Source organism: Cyclopterus lumpus, chromosome 11, assembly GCF_009769545.1.
Source record: "Cyclopterus lumpus isolate fCycLum1 chromosome 11, fCycLum1.pri, whole genome shotgun sequence".
Taxonomy (NCBI): domain Eukaryota; kingdom Metazoa; phylum Chordata; class Actinopteri; order Perciformes; family Cyclopteridae; genus Cyclopterus; species Cyclopterus lumpus.
Window position 1 is genome coordinate 2133931 of NC_046976.1, and position 24249 is coordinate 2158179.

General features: G+C 43.6%; 1 protein-coding gene across 1 annotated transcript in view; it reads left to right on the forward strand.

The window, feature by feature from the left end:
- The window catches only part of col11a2 (collagen, type XI, alpha 2), a 44322-nt gene extending 20812 nt beyond the window's left edge, over positions 1-23510 (forward strand). Inside the window, exons 9-65 of the mRNA XM_034545919.1 lie at positions 828-881; positions 1907-1948; positions 2279-2341; positions 2460-2534; positions 3289-3375; positions 4118-4174; positions 4289-4342; positions 4497-4550; positions 4672-4725; positions 5016-5069; positions 5827-5880; positions 6007-6051; positions 6660-6713; positions 7272-7316; positions 7458-7511; positions 7653-7697; positions 8013-8066; positions 8175-8219; positions 8362-8415; positions 8566-8610; positions 8802-8855; positions 8975-9082; positions 9611-9664; positions 9759-9812; positions 9971-10015; positions 11665-11718; positions 12006-12050; positions 12191-12244; positions 12379-12432; positions 12907-12960; positions 13101-13298; positions 13422-13475; positions 13668-13775; positions 13884-13991; positions 14120-14173; positions 14297-14350; positions 14457-14564; positions 14712-14765; positions 14872-14925; positions 15179-15232; positions 15352-15405; positions 15498-15605; positions 15738-15791; positions 15962-16015; positions 16096-16149; positions 17253-17306; positions 17619-17726; positions 17863-17916; positions 18231-18392; positions 18490-18543; positions 18671-18706; positions 18814-18867; positions 18961-19246; positions 19336-19448; positions 19928-19996; positions 20208-20444; positions 21127-23510. Coding sequence (XP_034401810.1) covers positions 828-881; positions 1907-1948; positions 2279-2341; positions 2460-2534; positions 3289-3375; positions 4118-4174; positions 4289-4342; positions 4497-4550; positions 4672-4725; positions 5016-5069; positions 5827-5880; positions 6007-6051; positions 6660-6713; positions 7272-7316; positions 7458-7511; positions 7653-7697; positions 8013-8066; positions 8175-8219; positions 8362-8415; positions 8566-8610; positions 8802-8855; positions 8975-9082; positions 9611-9664; positions 9759-9812; positions 9971-10015; positions 11665-11718; positions 12006-12050; positions 12191-12244; positions 12379-12432; positions 12907-12960; positions 13101-13298; positions 13422-13475; positions 13668-13775; positions 13884-13991; positions 14120-14173; positions 14297-14350; positions 14457-14564; positions 14712-14765; positions 14872-14925; positions 15179-15232; positions 15352-15405; positions 15498-15605; positions 15738-15791; positions 15962-16015; positions 16096-16149; positions 17253-17306; positions 17619-17726; positions 17863-17916; positions 18231-18392; positions 18490-18543; positions 18671-18706; positions 18814-18867; positions 18961-19246; positions 19336-19448; positions 19928-19996; positions 20208-20444; positions 21127-21273 — 4209 coding nt within the window. The 3' untranslated portion in view covers positions 21274-23510. The remainder of the gene's footprint in view (positions 1-827; positions 882-1906; positions 1949-2278; positions 2342-2459; positions 2535-3288; positions 3376-4117; positions 4175-4288; positions 4343-4496; positions 4551-4671; positions 4726-5015; positions 5070-5826; positions 5881-6006; positions 6052-6659; positions 6714-7271; positions 7317-7457; positions 7512-7652; positions 7698-8012; positions 8067-8174; positions 8220-8361; positions 8416-8565; positions 8611-8801; positions 8856-8974; positions 9083-9610; positions 9665-9758; positions 9813-9970; positions 10016-11664; positions 11719-12005; positions 12051-12190; positions 12245-12378; positions 12433-12906; positions 12961-13100; positions 13299-13421; positions 13476-13667; positions 13776-13883; positions 13992-14119; positions 14174-14296; positions 14351-14456; positions 14565-14711; positions 14766-14871; positions 14926-15178; positions 15233-15351; positions 15406-15497; positions 15606-15737; positions 15792-15961; positions 16016-16095; positions 16150-17252; positions 17307-17618; positions 17727-17862; positions 17917-18230; positions 18393-18489; positions 18544-18670; positions 18707-18813; positions 18868-18960; positions 19247-19335; positions 19449-19927; positions 19997-20207; positions 20445-21126) is intronic.
- The last annotated feature ends 739 nt before the right edge of the window (positions 23511-24249 follow it).

The window sequence follows — 24249 nt, forward strand, 5'->3', positions numbered from 1 at the left end:
AGAAACACAGTGGATTCTGGAAAAGCCATAAGAGTGGACATAAGAGAACCCGCTCCCTATGTCGATATCAAGGGGCTTACCAAAACACAGCAACAAATTCTTACCTTCAAGTGATTATACACTAATAAAAACATTGTTATGAATATTATATTATATTTCTGTCCATACCTCCCCCTTAAATCCCACATCCTTTAACACATAAGTGGGGATAGATCCAGAAGTAAGATATATCCATAGATTCAATTTCATGCCAGGCAAGCTCAATCAGTCACAGAGACCACGGTAATTGAATGCATTTCAAAAACGTACAGGACCTAGACGTGGTCCACACATCAGTGGTTGAAATGGGTTTTATTTTATACGCTGTATAGTGAGGAACTCAGGAACCCAGGAGGAATAGCTGTTACCACGGTAGAAGCTATTAGCGATCCTAATAGACAGAAACAATCATTTGAACTATGACAAACACTGCATAAAGAGGCATTTGGATGGCTGCATCCTTTTCTGGAATGCCCTTTATCGCGGTGTATTGCTTCATTTAGCGCTGCTTAGCCCAGATGATTCTCTGTACAGAGAAGTAATGGACCTACAGTTTGGAGAACCACTGACTCATCAGTATTTGGATGAAAGCTTATGCCTTTATCACAAGCAAATCAGGTTTTTATTTCATCGTTCTATTTTCTAGCATAGTAGTGTTTGATATAATGTAGCAAACTAACCAAATCTGCATTCTGTGGGTGTGTTTGTCTTTTTTCTTTTATTGTGTGTGTGTGTGTCCCTCAATACTGACTACGATGTGTTGTTGGCTACATGTGTGTTTTCCTCAGGCCGCCGTCAGAGGCCAGAAGGGAGAGAAAGGAGACCCGGCTGTCTTGGAGCCTGTGAGTTACTAATTGTCTTTTAGCAGCTTGATGAGCAGGTGTTGTTGTTTTTTTTACACTGTGACAGAAAGGAAAAGCTTCCCCCAGTGACTTTCCCCAGAAGCTCCAGGGGTTTGCACCAGCGACCTTTCAGTCAAACACTTGCTTTTATATCTCTTATTCGAGATAGATGTGTCGCATCGAGTTGAGGGCGTGATTGAACACATCATCACCTTTTAGAACCCGACTTTGGCAGAGGATGCATGCCTATGCTGTCCTAAAGTCACAGGACTTCCCTCTCACTGGTTACTACACTGTTCCATACTTGTTTCAATGGTTGCCAATAAGCCATGATACATGTCAGAAACCTAAAATACTTAGCTGAGACAAGTGGTTCTCAACCTTTTTTCTCAACCCTGTGAAATATGTTTACAGCCAAGTAAGTACCCCTTAACCAGCGCAACCCATTTTTGGTTGGAAAACACATGTATGTAATACACAGCGCTGGGCCATCGGTGTCTGATTTAGAATAGAATATATACAATTAAGTTCATGAACATATTAAATTGAATATTTATTAAATAACTATTTTGAAAGGATTTTTTAATGGATACTAATTTAAAATATATTTAGAAAAGATCTCACGTACCCCCTGGAGTGCCTACACATATCCCCAGGGGTACACTTACCACAATTTGAGAACCACTGGCTTAGACAACCTGTAGTTTATGGCAGATACCATGCCCATCCAAAGACTGAATGATGAGTCCCTGTAGAAACAGCTTTTTCTCTTTTCATCTATATCAATCCCAAAGTTATTTGGCCTTAAATGTAGCTGTTGAAATGAGACAGATCCTTCCAGTAGGATGCAAATGTGTTTCTCACTTAGAACATTGTACCAGTTAAGGTGCATTACAAATGGACACATTGTATCTGATAGAGTCTGATTAATAGAGAAATGTCTTGTATATTTTTATTTTTCTGTTCCTTTTGTCATGGTTTTAAATCATGGTGTAACATGTTTAATTGTATCCTGACTTCTGCAGGGTATGCTGATTGAAGGACCTCCTGGACATGAGGGACCTGCTGTAAGTAAATGATGGGTATTCCCTTGTTTTCTATTCAAAAGACATTTTACTGAAATCTAATTTTATATGAATTCTGTTTGCTCATCTTTATTTTCTCAGCTCTGAATGATCTAAGGTAGTAGTGCAATTAGTTTGTTGCCAGTATCAGATCTTACCCAGAACACTTCTCTATTGCAAGGTGGTGGCTATTAACATTCTTTATTTAATGTTACTTTTAGGATATTCCTATGCAACACTGTTATCAAACTGCAGCTGACACTCATAGAGAAAATGACCGACTCAACAAGTCTGTAATCAGAATACTTAAGCACCCTTTCCTGCTTCTTTCAGGGCCCTACTGGCCCCACCGGCTCCTCTGGACCCCCTGGCTCTGCTGGTGACGCTGGCGAGAGGGTGAGTGTTTCACTTTATCTGAAGAATGACAGGTCTGGAGAAACATCAGTGCCAAATCCGTGCACAGACCATTCTAAGACATAGAGCCGTATTTCCCTTCATCCTCTCCGTCCCGCAGGGCCCTACTGGTAGGGCTGGTCTCCCTGGAGCTGATGGAGTCCCTGGACCTCCTGGAACCTCAGTCATGCTGCCTGTGAGTCACTTATACCTTTTGATCCTTTATTAGAAATGGATGTGGTCGGAGTGATGTTTGCTCCAACATTGGCCTTTATTCAATATCCTGTGAAGTTCAGTATGTTCAGTACAAATTTCTGTTATAATAGAGTGCTGCTAGAATGAGTCCTAAAACCAGGAAATGAGTCAGCTTTTTTCCCTTGCGTCTTGAAGTCAATGGGTTTTTGGTTGGACATCTGAAATAAATCCTGTGGTTAACACAAGCTAAAGAGATTGTAATGTTTGTTCTACCATATGAAATAGTCAGTAAATATATTAAATATTAAAATGTTGAAGCTTTTACGTGTCTGAAAAAAGTGTCTGCTAACGTAAAGTCATGTGAACGTGGTGGAGTTATTTTTAAGGCTAACGTTCCCATCTAATTGGCTCTTTGTTGAGGCCACGCGTGCGATGCTAACTTCAGGCATGGACGACCAAATGAGGTCATCATGGCTTGATGCTGGCTTTTCTTTAAATATTTGTTTTCTTTGGCCACTCAAAGACCAAATAATTGTAATGGTGATCAGCGAGGACCTGGAAGTTACCATCAATAAACTTGCCATCACATTTTTATTTGTTTGTCCTTTTTTTTTTATATATATATATATATAGCTCAAGTAATTGCTCTGCAGCGATTTCTGTTGAATGATTCTTCAATTTCTCCAAAGTTTGCCCCCCACCATTCATCAGGCAAAGCATCCGCTCACAAATGTTTTTCTCTCTCCTTTTTGCAGTTCCGTTTCGGTCAGAGTGGAGGAGATAAGGGTCCTTCCGTTTCGGCACAGGAAGCTCAGGCAGCAGCCATCTTGTCTCAGGCCAGGGTCAGTCATCACTTTGCCTTCACATCCCTACCAAGCGGTTATTTTGCATCAAGAATCAGAACATTAGCCTTTATTTGCTATTTGTGTGAGAAAAAAAACCACTTCTCTTTCTGAAGTCAGTACAAGAATACAGAACAAACTATAATGTTTGAGTGGTGGGAAGACTAGAAAAGCACTATACAAGTACAGGGCCATAATACACATCAACAACAACAACGATAACAACAAAAAACACAGATTTTAGACATTTAACATTTAAAATAACTGTTAAAGGAGATGTTCCTCTTCTTCATGCATCACCATCATTACAATTCAATTTCAATTCAATTAAGTTTATTTTGTGTAACCCAGAATCATAAATTACAAATTTGGGCTTTACAATCTGTACACATACGACATCCCTGACCTTTGACCTCACATCGGATCAGGAAAAACTCCCCAAAAAACTGAAAAAAGCCTTTCACGGGGAAAAAGTGGAGAAACCTTCAGGAGAGCAACAGAGGAGGATTCCTCTTCCCAGATGGACAGAAGCAATAGATGTCATGTGTACAGAATGAACAGCGTTACAGAGTTACAACACATTCAATGAATATGACAGAAATTATGAATAATGAGTAGTAGGCATGGACCACGATCCAGATAACCATGATCCATGTAAACAGAAGGAGAAAGAGAGGGGGGGCATCAGCAGGGCAGCCATGTTCCTCCGTGATCATTGATTTTGAGATATTTCTGTCTGCAGATGGCTCTGAAAGGACCTCCTGGACCAATGGGATTCACTGGGCGCCCCGGACCCCTGGTATGTTTGCTGTCCTTTGGACCCTTACCTGTTCATACCAAACACAAAAAAGGTTTTACCTATGACAGGATTTTGATCTCATAATAGGTATCTTGATGATTGTGTATGTTTCAGGGAAATCCAGGTAGTAATGGTCTGAATGGAGATGGTGGAGACCCCGGTCCTCAGGTAAAAACACAAAATCGAACTCTGACCTCACACCAAATTAAAATAATCAAATTGAATTCAAATCCTGTAATTCGCCCTTCCTTTTACAGTAGGGCATCGTTTATCAAGTAAACTCCGCTCACATCTATGACAAGACATCTCGTTCATTTTTCAGGGCTCCAGGGGACCCCAGGGTATGATGGGTCCTCAAGGCAAATCAGGAAGAAGAGTGAGTATGAAAAATGTCTTGCGCTGTCTTTGCAAAGCACGTCTTGTCCAAAACAAGTGGGACGACTGTGTCTCGTGGACAGAAGCACATCCAAAACACGTTCTTCCTGTGCTCCTAACAGGGCCGTGCTGGAGCTGATGGATCCAGAGGCATGCCAGGAGAGTCTGGAACTAAGGTAAGCTCTCTGGTGCCACTCCTTTATGGGCATCGTCAACATGAACTCTGTTGGCTTGAAAGTCCTGGAACAGATCCCCCTATATAAACAGGGAAATACTGGAGTCATTGAATCATGTGATTTTGCCCCCAAAATTAAACTTGGTCTTGCTGGGACAATAAAGTTCACTTTAGCATCTCAGGCTTTCTCTGGTGTCCGATAACGGCACAAAGCTATGTGCATAACTAAAGTTCAAAGTCAGTATTAATGCTTGAGTGATAATACCTTCCATGTCTGTTTGTCTCTCGCAGGGCGACCGTGGTTTTGACGGCCTTCCTGGTTTACCCGGCGACAAAGGACACAGGGTGAGTACATATATCTATATATATGTACAAATACATACACTTTTTATACATACTCAGTAGATGATTTGAGGGGGGATGAACCTCTCCAGTCCACCGAGTAATCACCTCAGAGAAGGAAACCGGTGCACTCCTGAACCATATTTTAGTCACAGCCTCCTCTCCTTCATGAAATCGATTGTGCGTTTGGTCAGCTCTTATCAAGTATGTATATATCTACTACTCTTTGAGGCTCAATGTAATTGTTGCTGAAGTAGCAGACAGATTTGTATTTGACACTTCACTGAGTCACACCCCTGCAGACTGGCCAGTTAGAGCGTATTGTAACCAGCGCCGACCCGGGTCCACAGACTCTCATGCTGTCTCAGGCTGGTTTAGTGGCGTTGGAGCTCGTCATGGTTAAACGTTGTGTAATAGTGGTCCTCGTTAAGCGGAGAGGTTGGAAGGCTGTACAGACACTGTTGTTGTCTTCTGTCTGGATCTCCAGGTGAAGTGGTGGTTCACTTTCACTCTGTGATCTCCAGCTTCTAACTTTAGCTTTTCAACCTGTTTTTATGCTGAATCACTTCGACATCCTGGATATATCCCTTAAACTCAAATTGTAGACCCTCCTGTCTGCTTCTCTAAAATCAATGTGTTGTTTTAAAAAAAAATTATGTCGTAGTAGTAGTAAAAATAATAATGATAATTCTTTAATATGCATAACAACTGTAATACGTGCTAAATCATTTTGTGATTCCTTGACTCTTTCACTCCCCAGGGTGACTCAGGACCGTTGGGACCCGTAGGGACTCAAGGGGAGGACGGAGAGAGGGTACGAAGATTTGAGAAATATAATTTGAAATGATTCCAGGCACTCAAAAGATCTTGTTTTACGCCATAACGGTTCATAATCAGCATCTTTCCATCCTTGGCATGTTGTTTCTGTGTGTGTTTCCAGGGAGACGATGGAGAAGTTGGACCCAGGGGTGTCCCAGGTGAATCAGTGAGTGTTTCCATGACAACACCATCTGATTTTCATGTCTGTGTCTCTGTAATAAAGAGCATCTCAGAATACACCCCTGCGTACAGGGAGATGCTTTCTGATAGCATCTCCTTTCATCTGCATTGATAGCATCAATACCATGGATCAACAGGAATTAATTAAGAGTAACAAATGAACATTCAAAATGTTACAAAGTTATACAATAAGATGAGTTACGTTTTGCACACAATAATTCTTTTAATTACAGACAGTGGTCATTTTATATTTTAATTCAGAATAAAGACGCATCATTATAAAATTGTAAACACATTTCGTTTATTTAGCCGCTACTTCAAATATTGGTGTTGTTTATCAACAAGCAGTAACAATTATTGCAAGATAATAATCAGTGTGCTACTACATATTCATCCGTCACTTTGTCCTGACGCTATTATTGCTGTTGTTGACCTTTGATCTCCCATTATTGTTTATCTTCATAATGATTTATTCTAAAATCCATTAAAAAGGCTGTTAAAATGATTTAGAACTGTGAGTACGGACTGATCTTGGCCTGTGTGTGTGTGTGTGTGTGTGTGTGTGTGTGTGTGTGTGTGTGTGTGTGATTCTAGGGACCTCGTGGTTTGCTCGGACCCAAAGGTCCTCCTGGAATCTCTGGACCTCCTGTGAGTAAAAACTATTCGTGCTGCATTGTTCTGTCCCGCTGTGGCCACTGTGCTCCCACAGCCCCCCCTGAGACAACACCCTGTGTCCTGATATAAAGACGGGGATGTCCAGGAATCTAAAAATGAATGCGTAATGCTCCCTCCCTCACCTCAAAAGCAAGACCAGGACACCCAGTGTCACCCAGGATTTAGGCAGCCAAGTCCCAAGTATCCATTTGACACTCGTATATTTGTCCTGGAGTTGTTTTTGTACACTGGTTGAGGTCTGCCCTCAAAATATTCCTCCACAGATTTAGCATCGCACTACGTCTGAATCTCAGTTGTATTTTAAAGGATGGAATGCTACGATGCAGCACATATTCTTCCTCCTAGTTAAAACCTAGTGCCCACATTCGTTCCCCACAATGCAACTCAACCGGTGACAGTTTGATCAAATATTCTGGTGTATTATGCAAGTAATTAGCAGCTAATGTAGCTTCTACCTCACTCCACACCTCCAGAGTGTTTCATTTCCAACCGACACTACCATTCCATTGATATTTTTCCGTTTTTTCTCAGGGTGTACGAGGGAATGACGGTCCCCACGGTCCCAAGGGAAACCTGGTCAGTGTCCCTCTCTTATCCACCATGTTATTGTGTAACCTCGTACTTAAGAATCTGCAGATATTTACAGTACCACATAACTTGTGTCTTCATCATCCGTCCTTCTCTTTGTCATCGTGCCATCTTCTTTCTGTCGCTCAGGGTCCCCAAGGAGAGCCAGGACCTCCAGGTCAGCAGGGAACCCCAGGAACTCAGGTGAGCTGCCCACGATCACAGACTCCAGATATCAGCTTCTTTCATTCAGTAATTGTGTGCCGAAGAGCAAAGGCACACAAACTAACAAGAATCAGTGATGTTGAGAATGTGTATTCATGCGTCCATTCATTCATTTTGCAGGGAATGGCAGGACCTCAAGGAGCCCTCGGACCCCCGGGAGAGAAAGTAAGCAAACAAAACGCATATATATATATATTCATTTGACTGATAGCATTATTATAATGCTATCAGTCAAATTAATCATGCATACATAAAATATATAAACGCATATATATTTCAATTAATCTATTGAAGTTGAAGTAACTCTACATTACATTGTAATAACACATCTCTCTCTGTATGACAGAAAGTGACTCTGAATTGGTCGTTTTCTTTAGCACAACTTACTCCTCTCACGGTGTTCTTTATGGCTGTTACCAAACTGGTTCAGGTGCAGCACTTTCTGGACTCTCATTCATGACCACATGTTTTCTCCTCCAGGGTCCCACAGGAAAACCAGGTCTACCAGGAATGCCTGGAGCCGACGGCCCTCCAGTACGTTTGCCTCTTCCTTTCTTTCTTCGTTTATGTCATTAAAACTGAATTGAGCTAAATCCACCGACGCTGGATGTCCTTCCTGAGCTCTCTGTCTTGCCTTCTCAGGGTCACCCAGGAAAGGAGGGGCCTTCTGGCACCAAGGGAAACCAGGTGGGTGTCAATCATACGCACCCTTCCCTTCCATCTAATAGACTACGTTCACCAACTCACCAAGAGTTTGATTTAAATGCACATTTACAGAAAAGTACTTTCTATGGTGTTAACTCGTCCTTCTATCTTTGATCTTCTCCAGGGTCCCAACGGCCCCCAGGGTTCTATCGGCTATCCTGGCCCTCGTGGCATCAAGGTCAGTACAGTATTTTCTTTTTGCACAGTATACATCACTTCCTGCTTTTTGGGGGACTTTGTATCGCATGTGCAAATAAACTGAACCAACACATGGCTTACATATTCCTTAGCATATCATTGTATTGATTATGTGACGCTCTAACTGCAGGGAGGTCAAGGAATCCGTGGACTGAAGGGCCACAAGGGAGAGAAGGTAAGTGATCCAATGCAGTTTAATACTTCCACTCACTCAAGGAATATACCCTCACTTAAATCACAATTTCTTAGTGTTCATTTTTAGCAATATGTAAAAGACCATGTTCACAACTTTGAAAAAGAAAACAAGATTTATATATTATTTTACTGTATATGTATTGTATGTTTTTTGTTTGCTTGCGTTTCTAGGGAGAAGATGGTTTCCCTGGAATCAAGGGAGATTTTGGTGTCAAGGGAGAGAGGGTAAGTTGGATTAATGGAGTTACTGGTTTATCAATTGACTAATAGAATGGTTGATCAATAAAGGGCTGATTGACTTATTAATTGTCACTTTATATCTTTGCTTGGTCTCCTGCTGACAGGGTGAGCTTGGAATGTCAGGGCCCAGAGGAGAGGATGGTCCAGAGGGGCCAAAGGGTCGCTTCGGACCCCCCGGTGAGATCGGACCACTTGGACTGGTTGGAGAGAAGGTACAACTGGTTCAATCAAGACACGATGACATTTGGCCTTGTGAGATAGGTTACTGATTATTTAAGAAGCATTATTTCCTTTTTAAATTATTATTCTGGAGCTCAGGTTTTTTGTTTTGCAAATGCTGATATTTCCCCTCAGATATCCCCATTTTTTTACAAATAGGGTATGGCCTCCTCTTTGACAAGACATTAGGCAGAAATATCGCTGTGCTGTGCTGCCCTCTTGTGGTTGTATGTGCACTTGAGTGAAACGTGACATGTTCACATGGAATTTACAGTATTTGCTATATTTTGATTTATGTGCATTTCCACCTCAGTGGTTTCTTTTTCGTGTGGTAGTTGCTGCGACTAAACTTTTTACATTATTTAAATTGTTGTTTATTAATATGACTGCAGCGCACCTGGGCACCATATTCTCATTTACTCTTCATATTCCGACACATTTCTGAATTCAAGCACAATTTCAGACGTGTTGACGCATTCTAGTTAACGAACAGGATTAATGGGGTCATCGTGTGATTTCAGGGTAAACTTGGTGTTTCTGGACTTCCTGGATATCCCGGAAGACAAGGACCGAAGGTAGGAGGAACACACATCTGGCTTCAGTCGTCCTCACTGACTCATGATTTATTTATCCTGGTGCTGATGCTGAGATGTTGATTTGTTTTTTTAGGGATCTCTTGGATTCCCAGGATTTCCCGGCACAAACGGCGAGAAGGGAACGAGGGTCAGTCAGCGGTTCTGTGGAAGATTTTAGTTATCAAGTGTTCAAGGGAGATGACGGAGTGGATTCCTTATCTCTTCCCAGATACCTTGGACTCATCAATCCTGTAGATTAAGTTATACAGTCAGAAATGCACAGTTTTCTTTTGTCTTTTTTTTCAGGGTCTTGGTGGAAAATCAGGACCGAGAGGACAAAGAGGACCAACGGTACTATTTCATGTTTATTTATTCGTTCTTTTATTCAGTTTGCAAAAAGCTATTCTGTACACCCGGGTGTGTGTACACCTGTACATCACTGCAGGGTGTGTGTACACCTGTGCAGGGTGTGTACACCTGTGCATCACTACAGGGTATGTGTACACCTGTGCATCACTGCAGGGTGTGTGTACACCTGTACATCACTACAGGGTGTGTGTACACCTGTGCATCACTGCAGGGTGTGTGTACACCTGTACATCACTACAGGGTGTGTGTACACCTGTGCATCACTGCAGGGTGTGTGTACACCTGTACATCACTACAGGGTGTGTGTACACATGTGCATCACTGCAGGGTGTGTGTACACCTGTGCATCACTGCAGGGTGTGTGTACACCTGTACATCACTACAGGGTGTGTGTACACCTGTACATCACTGCAGGGTGTGTGTACACCTGTACATCACTGCAGGGTGTGTGTACACCTGTACATCACTACAGGGTGTGTGTACACCTGTACATCACTACAGGGTGTGTGTACACCTGTATATCACTGCAGGGTGTGTGTACACCTGTACATCACTACAGGGTGTGTGTACATCACTACAGGGTGTGTGTACACCTGTGCAGGGTGTGTACATCTGTGCATCACTGCAGGGTGTGTGTACACCTGTGCATCACTACAGGGTGTGTGTACACCTGTGCATCACTGCAGGGTGTGTGTACACCTGTACATCACTGCAGGGTGTGTGTACACCTGTACATCACTACAGGGTGTGTGTACACCTGTATATCACTGCAGGGTGTGTGTACACCTGTGCAGGGTGTGTACATCTGTGCATCACTGCAGGGTGTGTGTACACCTGTGCATCACTACAGGGTGTGTGTACACCTGTGCATCACTGCAGGGTGTATGTACACCTGTACATCACTACAGGGTGTGTGTACACCTGTGCATCACTGCAGGGTGTATGTACACCTGTGCATCACTGCAGGGTGTATGTACACCTGTGCATCACTGCAGGGTGTATGTACACCTGTATATCACTGCAGGGTGTATGTACACCTGTATATCACTGCAGTTGATAAACCAGCGAAGGTCTTCTAAGAGTGTTGAGTTTTTTTTTTTTCAAACTGTCTGGTTTGTTCTGCAATCTTCAATTTTTTGAAGTGCAGACATCAAAACTCTATTACATGTCAGCAAAAGGATATAACTCACCTGGAACATTTCATTCATGCTTCCAAACATAGTTATCAAGTTGAACTGGCCAATGGCACCACAATGAATAGGTGTTTTGTCATAATGTCGGCCAGACTGGTCATCATGTTTGGAGGTTTTTCTAATATACAAATCTTGTTCTACTATTAGTTGACTCTGACTTCCAGCTGTACTATACAATATAGTCAGTGTTGTCTAGCTGCTACTGTCCATCACAATGTGCTTTAAGATTTACATCATAAGTCAAAACTGTACCATACTGTAGTACACAGAAAAAAGGATATGATGTATACATACATGTATTTGTGTAGTCATATACAATCAACTCGTGAAAAGTTGAGCCAAAGCAAATGAGAAACAGTCATTTGAAACAAGGTGATCTCAGAGAGCATCACTTCTGCATTACTGTCCACTAATTCTGCTTCCTGTTGGAACCATCAGGGCCCCAGAGGGCAGAGAGGACCGAGGGGCACAACGGGGAAATCCGGAGCAAAGGTTTGTCTATGCAGTGAATTTACCCAGAGAAACCGTGTCCACATAGGTGCTGCGTGACAGCCAGTATGGTGACGAATACTGAGGGGTATATTTAAATGTATTTCTTTAATAGCTCACAACAATCTCACCATTTGAATTTGACACCAAGCAGTTCCAGTAAAGGCGTCTTTACTCTTGTCACTGCTTTTTGCTCTCAGTTGGAGTGAAGTTCATTTCAACAATCAAAAGACATGAAGGAACAATAATGTGTGATCCAAAACCTTACTTGTTGTTTTGTTGCCTGCCAGGGAACTTCGGGAAGTGACGGCCCTTCTGGTCCTCTTGGAGAGAGGGTGAGCGCTCCATTTACATTACAGTGAAAAAGCATGTCCCACCGTGTAGCTTGCATTCAAATCTGTTGTGTAAGACACTGAATGGCTCTATTGGGAATTGTTATATGTTGTGATTACAACATATGTTGTTGTCTCACCAGGGATTGCCCGGACCTCAGGGAGCTAATGGTTTCCCTGGACCAAAGGGACCTCCGGTAAGAAAATGATTCCATACCAGTTTTATGAATACCAGATTGCATCTACTGTATAGTCAGGGTGGGGAAAATGAGAGAAAGCTCTCTTAAGGTGCAGATTTATTAGATATATGATGGTTGATTGATCCTTACAGGGACCACCAGGAAAGGACGGGCTGCCTGGACACCCTGGGCAGAGAGGAGAAGTTGTAAGTTGTATTTTTGTTTACTACACTTTGTCTATTTGTGTCTGGAGATTCCTCCTAAATTCACCAAAAGTTAACATTGGATAGTGCCCAATGTTTGGGGAAAACTTATTAAAAAAATATAATTGTCTTAATGCGAGTAACTGGTGCAGTGTCTCCTCTTAAAGATGGTGCACCGGTTTAAACTGATGAGTTTAAGACTTCTACTCTTTTTGGACTCTAAAATATACCCAACGAGGATTTGGTGTGAATAAATAAATAAATGAATGAATGAACTAGCATGAGCATTCTTCTTTTTTATTCATGGATGCAGTCACACCACTTCAGATATCTTCAGATAATTTCTCAGAAATGTTTTGGTGACACCGTTGGACTCAAAGAGACATGCCTTGTAGTTTGAGGATGCGCTGTACCCATCAAACCTTCAGATATCAATATTCTGTAGATTTGTTTGCTCACTAAATCGCTCTCCTCCAGGGTTTCCAAGGTAAAATGGGTCCACCTGGACCTCCTGGAGTCGTTGGACCTCAGGTGAGTTTCTCCAATTATGGTGCAGACTTTTCTCTCCACGGATACGCTGGACCTCATCATTTTCAACTCGTCCTCTTGTCTTTCCTCCCAACATCCTCTTCCCCTCTGTGCCCTCTCCATCACCATCTCCATCCTCTCAGGGTCCATCAGGAGAGACCGGCCCCATGGGTGAGCGTGGCCACCCTGGACCCTCAGGTCCACCTGGAGAGCAGGGACTTTCTGGTCCCTCAGGGAAGGAGGGCACCAAGGGAGACCCTGGACCCTCCGGAGGCCCCGGCAAAGATGGGCCCCCAGGACTGAGAGGCTTCCCTGGGGAGAGAGGACTACCTGGAACCCCTGTGAGTATGACCAAGACAAAAACTGTGTTTAGAACTTCATTCTTATATTAATCACTTCGCAGTAGATTGACCTGGTAGAGGTCAAAGATCACTGATTCATCCTTTCTTGTCTTTTGTTTGCAGGGAGGTGGAGGACTGAAGGGAAGTGAAGGACCTGCCGGACCTCCTGGACCAGCTGTACGTATCAAACCCAAACCCTAACTCCAACTTGTGGAATGCAAATATACATTAATATCTAGCCAGCCCTATCAAAATAGTTTGTGATAATAAAATTGTTTCACTTTGTAATAACCGTATCAGTCCATAATGAAGTAATGAATCAATGAATTACTGCATGTAATCAGTCTTTGTGATGCTGTCCCTCTCTAGGGGTCTCCTGGTGAGAGGGGGCTAGCTGGTACTGCTGGACCTGTTGGACCTCCTGGCAGACCAGGCCCTCAGGGGCCTCCTGGGTCATCTGGAGAGAAGGGAGTCCTTGTGAGTATTCTGGAAATGTTTATCCAATGTGCTGTAGTCCATTTGACCCGTCATTTTGAATAAGAGTTAACTATGGATTCTCCTCTTTGTTCTTCTTCTCCCGCGAAGGGTGAGAAAGGTCCTATTGGCCCGGCCGGTCGTGATGGAGTGCAGGGTCCCGTGGGTCTGCCTGGCCCTGCCGGATCACCTGGAGTACCCGGAGAGGACGGAGACAAGGCCAGTAACTCTTCATCCCAACATGTCCTTTGAAGCTTAACCCTATACATCCCGCTCCTATCAGGGGGGATGATCCTTCATTTCAGGGCTTTGTTGAAGTCTTGGCTGTAACGTGATGTTTCTTGCAGGGTGAGGTTGGAGAGCATGGGCAGAAGGGCGGCAAGGGAGGAAAAGGAGAGCATGTGAGTGATGATCAGAAATGATCCGGATGTCATTAGTGACAATGAAACAATGCCATTTGCCTGTGTATCGCATCACTGCAGTTGTGCTTATCATTTGTGTGCTTGTTTTTTGTTTGTTGGTAGGGCCCTCCTGGTCCACCCGGGCCAATGGGGCCTGTCGGTCAGCCTGGTCCTGCTGTAAGTACAAAGTTGAACTCTTTGAAGACAAAACCAGACAGTTTGCTTGCACTTATTCCTGATTGTATGAACTTGTCTTTATTCCTGCTCCTCTTCTGTGGTTCAGGGTGCTGATGGAGAGCTTGGACCAAGGGGCCAGCAGGGGCCATTTGGAGCTAAAGGTGACGAAGGAACCAGAGGATTCCCAGGAGCCCCAGGACCCATCGGACTGCAGGTAAAATAAAAGCCACCATGCTCACTTCAGAGGCAGTGTCACTCAAATCGTTATTTCAGACTTTGTTATGAATATTTAGAGGAAGTTTGAGCTCCCAACTTGTGCTAAGTTGCTCATCTTAACAACACTTTGTCCTCTGCTCTGCAGGGATTGCCAGGACCACCAGGTGAGAAGGGAGAGACAGGAGATGTTGGACCTCTGGTGAGTCTCAAAAATACATGATATCAGTCATAATGACTCAGTGACTTATTTCATCCCAATGAAATCATAAATGATGACTAAAGCGAGAGCCTCTTTGTGTTTCCAGGGTCCTCCAGGTCCCCCAGGACCCCGTGGCCCCGCTGGACCCAACGGTGCTGACGTGAGTGACCGCAGCTCCTATTTGTACTCAGTGGTAGCATGTTAAAGGCCCACAAACCACCACTCTTGGTTTGTTAAGAATATTCTGCAAAATGATTCCATAAAGTTACTTAAAGTTGTGATCTAACAAGTTATTGTTGGGTCGGTAAGTAAAAAAAAGTGAAGGAGCTCTTCTTTTTGATGATAATACCCCAATTTGATGTGAAATATTTTATTGTTTTGCCTCACTTGTTTTTGTGTTGTTTTTTTTTCAGGGTCCTCAAGGTCCTCCCGGTGGTTTGGGTAATCCTGGACTTATTGGAGAGAAGGTGCAGAGATAAATAAATTGATTTTTGCTAACATCATTGCACTTTTTCTGTATGAGTTTGAGGATGTCCGCAGAAATACAGACTTCCTGAAACTAGAAGAAATACTGTTTGCTCCACAGGGAGAACCTGGGGAGGGCGGACCACCTGGAATCGTAGGGGAGTCAGGAAAGAAGGTAAGTGGCTGAGTGAGCGACCCCGACTAACCCTCTACCGGCTGCTTCACGGCATCCATGAGTTCACAATCGTCCTGTGCTCCCGTTGGTAGGGTCCTCGTGGAGAGCGCGGAGAGAAGGGAGAATCCGGACAACCTGGAACTGCTGGACCTGCTGGAGGACGAGGAGGACCTGGAGATGACGGACCCAAAGGAAACCCTGTATGACACCTGCAATGACATGCACACAAACACACACAAAGACTGCAGAAGGAACAAGTCAATGAATCTCTCAATTATTCTAATTGTATTGCCATTTATTCAGACAAGTTTTGTTTTTGTCTCTAACTTCAGGGTCCAGTTGGTTTCCCCGGTGATCCTGGTCCCTCTGGTGAGGTTGGACCCAGAGTGAGTACCCTTTATTGAAAAATACATGTCAGCATTATTACATTGCTGATACTGATGCATACAATATCAATGTGATATTGATCTTGTGATTGTGACATATTGTCTTAGATTTGGGCATATTGTGTTGTCTTTAGCAGTTTTTTTAAAGGCTGCATTACATCTGCTTTCAGGGTCACGATGGCGCCAAGGGAGAGAGAGGAGAAGATGGTGAACAAGGAGAATCCGTAAGTCAACAATGCAGAAATGTGAGTGACGTAAAAGTGCCTCAGTGTTCTCAACCCGCTCCCTCTGGCTCCTACTGCAGGGCTCCCCCGGACCTCCTGGTGAGAACGGACCTCCCGGCCCCCTAGGAAAGAGGGTAAGGTCACCCTCCTCATTGGATATGCATGATGGCAACCTTTGAAAAAAAATTAACTAGAACCACAAAACTATCCAGCATGCTTACGGGAAGCCCAGTCTGCCTCTAGATCTGTACGCATTAAGAAGAGGAAATCTTTAGGACAACAGCAGTACCAAAGTAAAACTTGACATCCTCTTTTTCACCTGATAAAACATGTTCATTCATCAAGCTTTGGAGTAAAATCCAGTTCTGAGTGCCTTATTCAGATTGTATAGAAGTCTATATAAATGACTCTACTTCTCTTGATTTATTCCCTCAGTAAACATTGTAAACATGAGTTTATGGTCTCAATCTCTAGTTTCAAGTCTTCTTCAATACAGCATGATGTTCATTTAGTAAATTATGGTCTCATATGCGATCAAATATACTTTAACTCTGTCACAGTGTGTTTTCACTTCATCAAAGTTAACTATAACATTTTGATCACCTAAAAATGTCTTCATTCAGCGTTCGGTTGTACTTAAGTCCCCCCTCTCGGTTTTAAGAAAAATCAAGATGGCAGTGACCACAAACCAATGGGTGACATCACGGGGACTATTACCACTTCTCCTATACACTTTACCCTCTTTGAGCAAATTCCATTTGTGAAGTATCACACTTCGCTTGTTGTGTAACGTTTGTCTTTGGCTGCTTTTACATCTGGACGACCTAAAGACTGAGTCTCTGAGCACAACCAGTGCAACAAGTACAACCAGAGAAGATAAGCACTTTTATAAAGCACACAACAGCCTTTTGGTTGAAGGCCTCGAAACCATTAAAAAGAACATTCGAGGTGGAGATCGACTGAAATTACTAGATTAATAGAGAGAAACTTTCTACAGATGCCAAATGCAGGCCCCAGCTGGTTTCTGTCCTTGTTGTTCTTATTATATTTTTCTTATTGTCTTTTTCCTCCTTCTATACATGTTGCAGAGCCATCTCATGTGTTCTTTTTTGTTTATTAGCTTCTTGTCCGTGTTACCCAGCTCTATCTTAACACTTTACAAGCATTGTCTATATTAGTAGAACTTGATATGATACAGCCATCTGATTTAATTTATATGTTATGTTTAATTTTCCAGGGCCCTGCTGGAACAAGAGGACCAGAGGGACGTCATGGAGAGAAGGGAACCAAGGTGAGCCCAGAGTCTAAAGACGTGGCAAACCATCCTAAAGTGCTATGAATACACCTAAATTGACATGAGATCACCGTCTCACTTCCTGGTGATGACACTTTCCAGTAACGATCTCAGGATAAAAGACTAACTCTGCCTTTATTCTGAAAAGCATTTACTAAATGTGATTTATTCAAACCAAGTTTTTGCAGATAACTTTTCTTCTTTTTCTTTTGTCCGGAAATTGTGATACATAACTTCTCTGGCTTCGTTGTGGATGGAATCACTTGTATAAACATGTTTAATCATGTTTCTCGCCGTCATCATTTACAGGGAGACTCAGGTGCTGTCGGCCCCCCGGGAAAAACCGGCCCCGTCGGCCTTCAGGGTCAACCAGGAAAACCAGGAACAGAAGGCCTCAGAGGACTCCCGGGATCAGTGGTCAGTAAAGATGTTGATGTATTTGTTAATTTGACAATATTTCATATTTCAGTAGGAACACGTGATATTCATCAGTTTGGCACTCACTGTTTGTTGGATGGTTTACCTGCTAAATGTTTTCCTGGCCGTGTTTCAGGGTGAACAAGGATCTCCAGGACTTGCTGGACAGAAAGGACCACCTGGACCCATCGTAAGATGACAATGACGTTTTACCTGCATGTATACATACTGCAGTCTGTAAATCCTACTGTCATCTCATATCTCTTTCTCTCTCTCACTGTCTCACTCTCTCTCTCACTCTCACTGTCTCTCTCACTCTCTCACTGTCTCACTCACTCTCACCGTCTCTCTCACTGTCTCACTCTCTCGCTCACTCTCTCTCTCTCTCACTCTTTCTCTCACTCTCTCACTCACTCCATTATCATCTCCTGTTCTTCATGTTTCTCGTCTCCACCACCACCTTCTCACTCTCTTCCTCTTCTTTCTCTTCTTCTCCTCCTGCAGGGACCTCCTGGTTTGCTTGGTCTGCGTGGAGACCCCGGTGCTAAAGGAGAGAAGGGACACCCAGGTCTTATCGGTCTCATTGGGCCCCCAGGAGAGCAGGGAGAAAAGGGAGACAGAGGTTTTCCCGGGCCTCAGGGATCCTTTGGATCTAAAGGAGAGTCTGTAAGTCTGACCTCGTCTACTCAACTGCCATTACTCCCATTCATCTGATCATGTGTAATCTGTTCTCATGTATAACATGTATCGTGTTGCATTACAGGGAATGTCTGGAGGCACCGGACCCCTCGGCCCCGCTGGTCCTCCTGGTCTGCCTGTGAGTGCCGTTTGATCCCATCATCGCCACCTCGCTTTCATATTCCTCCTGGCTCAGTTCCAGAGATGTTATTAGGTACCATAATGATGGTCACCATCCTTAAACTAAAGCCTCATATCTTTTACAGGGTCCTCAAGGTATCAAGGGAGCTAAGGGTTCTTCTGTGAGTATACTTTAAGGGTGTTTGTACAAAAAATGAATGAATGAAATGCATCCGTTTGGATCCGATGCAGTAATGCTTCTTGGATGTTTCCTCTTCGTGATGTTCAGGGTGGATCTGGTCCAAAGGGTGAAAAGGGTGTACAAGGACCTCCTGGACCTCCTGTAAGTCCTCAACTGTTTTTGAAGTCCCGCTCACTTCGTGCACTTCACTGTTGATTGTCAGCTCCTTGATTCAAACGTGCACTTGCTCCCCAGGGCCCAGCAGGTGAGGTCATTCAGCCCCTGCCCATCCAGAGGAGTCCCAAGTCCAAGCGCTCCATCGACGCCAGCCAGCTGCTCCCCGACACCGACTTCGACGTGCCACAGTCCGACGCCACTGGCACCGAGTTCCTGATGAGCACTGAAGGCATGGAGGAGATCTTCGGCTCGCTCAACTCACTGCGACAGGAGATCGAGACCATGCGTTTCCCTCTTGGCACCCAGGACAGTCCTGCACGCACCTGCCAAGACCTGCACCTCAGCAAGCCGGAGCTCAAAGACGGTAAGGCAATCGACCTAAATATATGGCTGCCACCTGCTCAGAGTTACGCTCCCTCCATCCGGTGTTCATCTCTCTCTCGCCCTCTGCAGGAGAATACTGGATTGACCCGAACCAGGGCTGCTCCAGAGACTCCTTCAAGGTCTTCTGTAATTTCACCAGCGGAGCAGAAACCTGCCTGTATCCCAGCAAGAGCATCAACACGGTCAGTCCACCAAATCAGCAACAATGATTTAATTCTCCCAACACTAACTCCTAAAAGTCTTTGTGCGAGTTAAGAAAAAGTCTTGGAAATGATGCACATGGGTATCGGTGGAGGTTTGCAGTATCTGGCTGCCCACCTTCTAGAAACTAATTTCCCAATTGCATTGGCATATTTGGGTCTCGGGAGCTGATTTCGGTTATTTGTTGAATGCCTGAAACTTTCTTAATGTGCTTCTGCTGTCTTGGCCAAGACACTCTTGAAAAAGATGCTTCATCTAAAAAAATTAAAAAAAATTGAATATATATATATATATATATGTATGTATGTAATTAATGTATATATGTATTTAATGTAATGCAATGTGCTGTAACGGTTCAGAAGAAAACCCAGGTTGGTGTTTTCCCACACAATCTGTGTTTAATTATTTGTCCAAACGTGAACATGGAACTAATACGTGTCGTGGACAATTCTTGTGGCAGGTGAAGATGAGTTCCTGGGACAGCGAGACTCCAGGATCCTGGTACAGCCAGTTCACCACTGGTAGTAAGGTTAGTAATCCTCTGTTTACTAAATGACCCTTTATTTAGTTTTGATCTATTTCCTCTTTCTGACTCCACTCATTGTCGCTTCTCGCCCCCTTGTTCATCATCCCTTTCCCCTCTATGTGCATTCCCTCCATTTCATCCTCCACCTTTTCTCCTCTATTACCTTCGGCTCCTTCCTTTCAAATCCCATTGTATTACCTCCTCCTCCTCCCAGTTCTCCTACGTGGACTCTACCGGTGAGCCTGTGGGCGTGGTCCAGCTGGGTTTCCTGCGTCTCCTCAGCATCCAGGCCCGTCAGAACCTCACCTACCACTGCCACCGCTCAGTGGCCTGGGCCGACCGCAGCGCCAAGAACAACTACAACAGGGCGCTGCACCTCCAGGGAGCCAACAACGAGAAGCTGAGCTACGAGACCAACCCTTACATCAAGGCCTTGGTCGACGGCTGCTCTGTGAGTTTGAGATATTGATAATAATAATGATAAACCTAATGTCTGCTTTACATAACCCATCCGACATCCAGCCAGTGAAGCCAGCCCCTCAATGTTATGCCGCACCTCAACCATCCGTTTCAACAGGAAATACATCACATTAAGAACAAAATGATGCCCTTAAAGTAGAACTAGAGGGTTCCTCGCCTTCCTCTACAACCAGTCAACCTGCTCTAGATATTCACTGACTCACATTTCAGAGTGAATATGTTCTCTGCACACACTCTGACATCACATGTTACAAAGTACACAGGAGAAACCACACCACTGTAACTTTAAAATGCCCACTGTGCTTCCAGAGCTACGATGGTGTCACTGAAAGCTGCCTTGTCACTCCCAGCATTGTCGTTGGCATGTAAAGGATGAAATGAAGTATTTAGCGCAAGACTCTTGAGAATAGTCATTCGGACCAATCATCTTCAAATACACAGGAAGATCTGTTTTCACTGGTTTAAAAGGGGGAAAGGTGAATGATAATTAAGGTGGCCTGATGCTTAGTTGATCATTCTCGCTCTTTGTGTTTTTAATTTTCCATGTTGAGATGCAGAGTTTAAAGATATGAACATGAAGCTGGCTGACATGTCTCTCTCTCTCTCTCTCTCTCTCTCTCTCTCTCTCTCTCTCTCTCTCTCTCTCTCTCCAGTATCGTAAGGGCTTTGACAGAACAGTCCTGGAGATCAACACACCACAGGTGGAGCATCTCCCTCTGCTGGATATCAAGGTGTCAGACTTTGGGGAGAGCAACCAGCAGTTTGGCTTTGAAGTGGGACCTGTCTGTTTCCAAGGCTAAAATACACACACACACACACACACGCACACACACTCACACACACTCACACATCCACGCATCATGCAAAGAAACAACATGTGCAAATACTCACACGCACACACATGCACTTAGAGACACACCTATATATATATATATATATATAAGAAACATACACGCCCAGTAATTTGTAAATGAACTTGTAAATGATATGAAACACACACCCACACAAACCCAAGGACACACACACACACACACACATTTACACACGCAGATGTTTTTTGTGAGACAAACACTCACTCTCAAGCACGTGCCTGGGGAAAGCGACATCCTCCCAACAATTAATGGACGTCAAAAAAAAAGCAAAAAGAAAAGCAAAGAGGAGAGAAATGACGAAAAGGAACCACCGTTTGGGCGGAAAAAGAAAGAAACCCAGGAGAGAGAGTTCTTTGGAATAAAACAGTGTTTTCTTGACCAGCAGCGAAAGGGGCCGGCCTGGGAAAGAGGGCACGCCGCACCCCGTCTCTGATCCACCCCTCTCACTCGTCTCTCCTCCCCACAGTCTCTCTTGTATTTTCCACTCATCTCGCCTGCTCTACCTCCCCCCACCTCTTCTCAAACATCGGTCACACTTGGACACTCTTTCCATTTCTTGTTCACACTGCGAGCAACATGGCCGACAGTCACCCTCTCATGGCCGACAGGAGGTGAGCTGGTGGGCTTTGGGCCACCGTCGTCACATGAAACGCGGTTCAGAATGGACTTTCGACCTGTTTTGCACTTGCCAGAAGTCCTCACATCAAACCAAACGAGTAGTCAGCGAGTTCTGTAAGAAATGACTTGTCAGTCATGTTGTTCCCGTTTCCTTCTCGCCATGTTTCACTCTTTTTCTACTCTAGATAATCTCTCCTCAGCCCCGAGAGCAGCAGACTGTCTCTCTTTGAATTGTTCATTCGTCACCGCTGAACAAAACCTGCAGCCAGGCGGGATGGCAGATCCTGGATCAGTGAATTAAAAGCCATTCCTTTTTGTGAACTGTGCTGAACTTGACGCAATCATTGCTCGCGTGTTACTGGAGTCTTTTTTTTAAAGGGGCTGAAGCTTCTTCTTCAGATCACAGACCGAGCCACCGGGGTCGCTTCCACGCACCAGTCCAGTATTTGCTGAGTCACTTTCTGGGTACTTTGATTGTTGATTTCCATCCAGAATACATTTTCAGATTTTGCATCCTGGCGCCGAACATCGTCAGGGTTTAAATATGTATTTGAGATTCAAAGTTCCCTCCTCCCTTTTCCATACAGCAGTGAATAAAACGCATGCTTTATGAAAGAAACTGTGTGGCAAGGTGCTAATTATAACAAAGTATAACACTTTTAGTAGCCACTTTGAGTCCTTCATTTTCTTTAGTCTCTTTTACAATTTCATGAAGCTTTTTACTGGGGAAAATGTGCATTACATTCCATTTGTACAGAAATAGTGATATTCTATTGTATTTATTTAAAACAAACAGGGTGCTTTGAGATTGAATAATACACGGACCACAAAATATTCCAGTCAAATGTGGTATGTTCCATTTGTATTTATTTCCTGACCCTTGGCGGTCAAGTGAAGCGAGTGACTCGCAGGTTAAACTCAGTGACGGTGCTTCTTTTCACGCCCTGTCCAAACTCCTTTTGTAGACCCAAAGAATCTGTGGCCATATCTTATTGTAACATCCCCTCTTAGTGTTTTCAACAACTGTACTGTGCTGTTAAATGTTGCTTCCTCTGTCATGATTAAATGGTGACTCTCCAGTTCTGTCACATTTCCTTGTCGTCGCTACTGTTTGACCTTTTGAGGCTCGGGTTAACCGGAACACAGTCTACCGGGTCCGCCCCTGCATTGCTCTCTAACTTGTGACACACAAGCCTCTTCTGAATTTCTATCCGAGACCACGGCGGGTAAGAGCACAGTTGTGAGAGGGAGGAGACGGCCCCGTCAGCCACCATGGGGTTAAAAGGGATGAATATTATTGTTTGTAAGTACACCGTGGCTGTGGGGTGAGGTCGTTCTGGTTTTATTTTTAATTTTTTTTTAATGTTTGTCTTTTTTATTTTTATGATTACAATAGCAGGGAAACGGGGGCAGCATGATTAAATCTAAAAAAGAAAATCACAAATCTGACCGTGAGATTCTCCAGAGTGAATGACCTCAAATATTTGTCTGTTTTTTTGGTGCTGACAGCAAACGTTTCAACACAAAACACAAACATGGTGCTGAAAAGAGAAAAAAAGTATTATTTTATAATGTGTGTAAGTAATTTTATTTTATTTTTTAATTGTCTCTGTAATATATAATCTTTTAAAAAGAGCTGCTTGACTCTTGTTTTTCTTCCAAACGCCATCAGTAGTTCCTCATTGGTACAGTTAATAATGCTTTTTGAGAGGCCCTTTGGGAAAAAAACACTTTAATGTGGGAGGGCTGTTTATTTATTGGGAATCTTCTTTTGGGAATCATGCTTCTAGTCGGAAGATATTATAGTAATTGTTTTTGTCATTCATCTCAAATTCTAATGTCATAATGTGTCTAGTTATTGCAGCTGCTAACCTGTTGCTGCTACTTCCTACAGTGAGGCAGTGTTAGCTGCTAATATGCTAGCAATTCAATTTCAAGTTTATTTTGTATAGCCCAGAATCACCAATTACAAATTCAGTTTGCTTTACAATCTGTACACATACGACATCCCTGACCTTTGACCTCACATCGGATCAGGAAAAACTCCCCAAAAATAACCTTTGACAGGGAAAAAAGTGAAGAAACCTTCAGGAGAGCAACAGAGGATGGACAGAAGCAATAGATGTCATGTGACCAGATGAACAGTGTTACAGAGTTACTACACAGTCAATGAATATGACAGAAATGTTGAATAATGAGAAGTAGGCATGGACCACAATCCAGATTTCCACGATCCATGTAAACAGAAGGAGAAAGAGAGGAGGGGCATCAGCAGGGCCCTGGCAG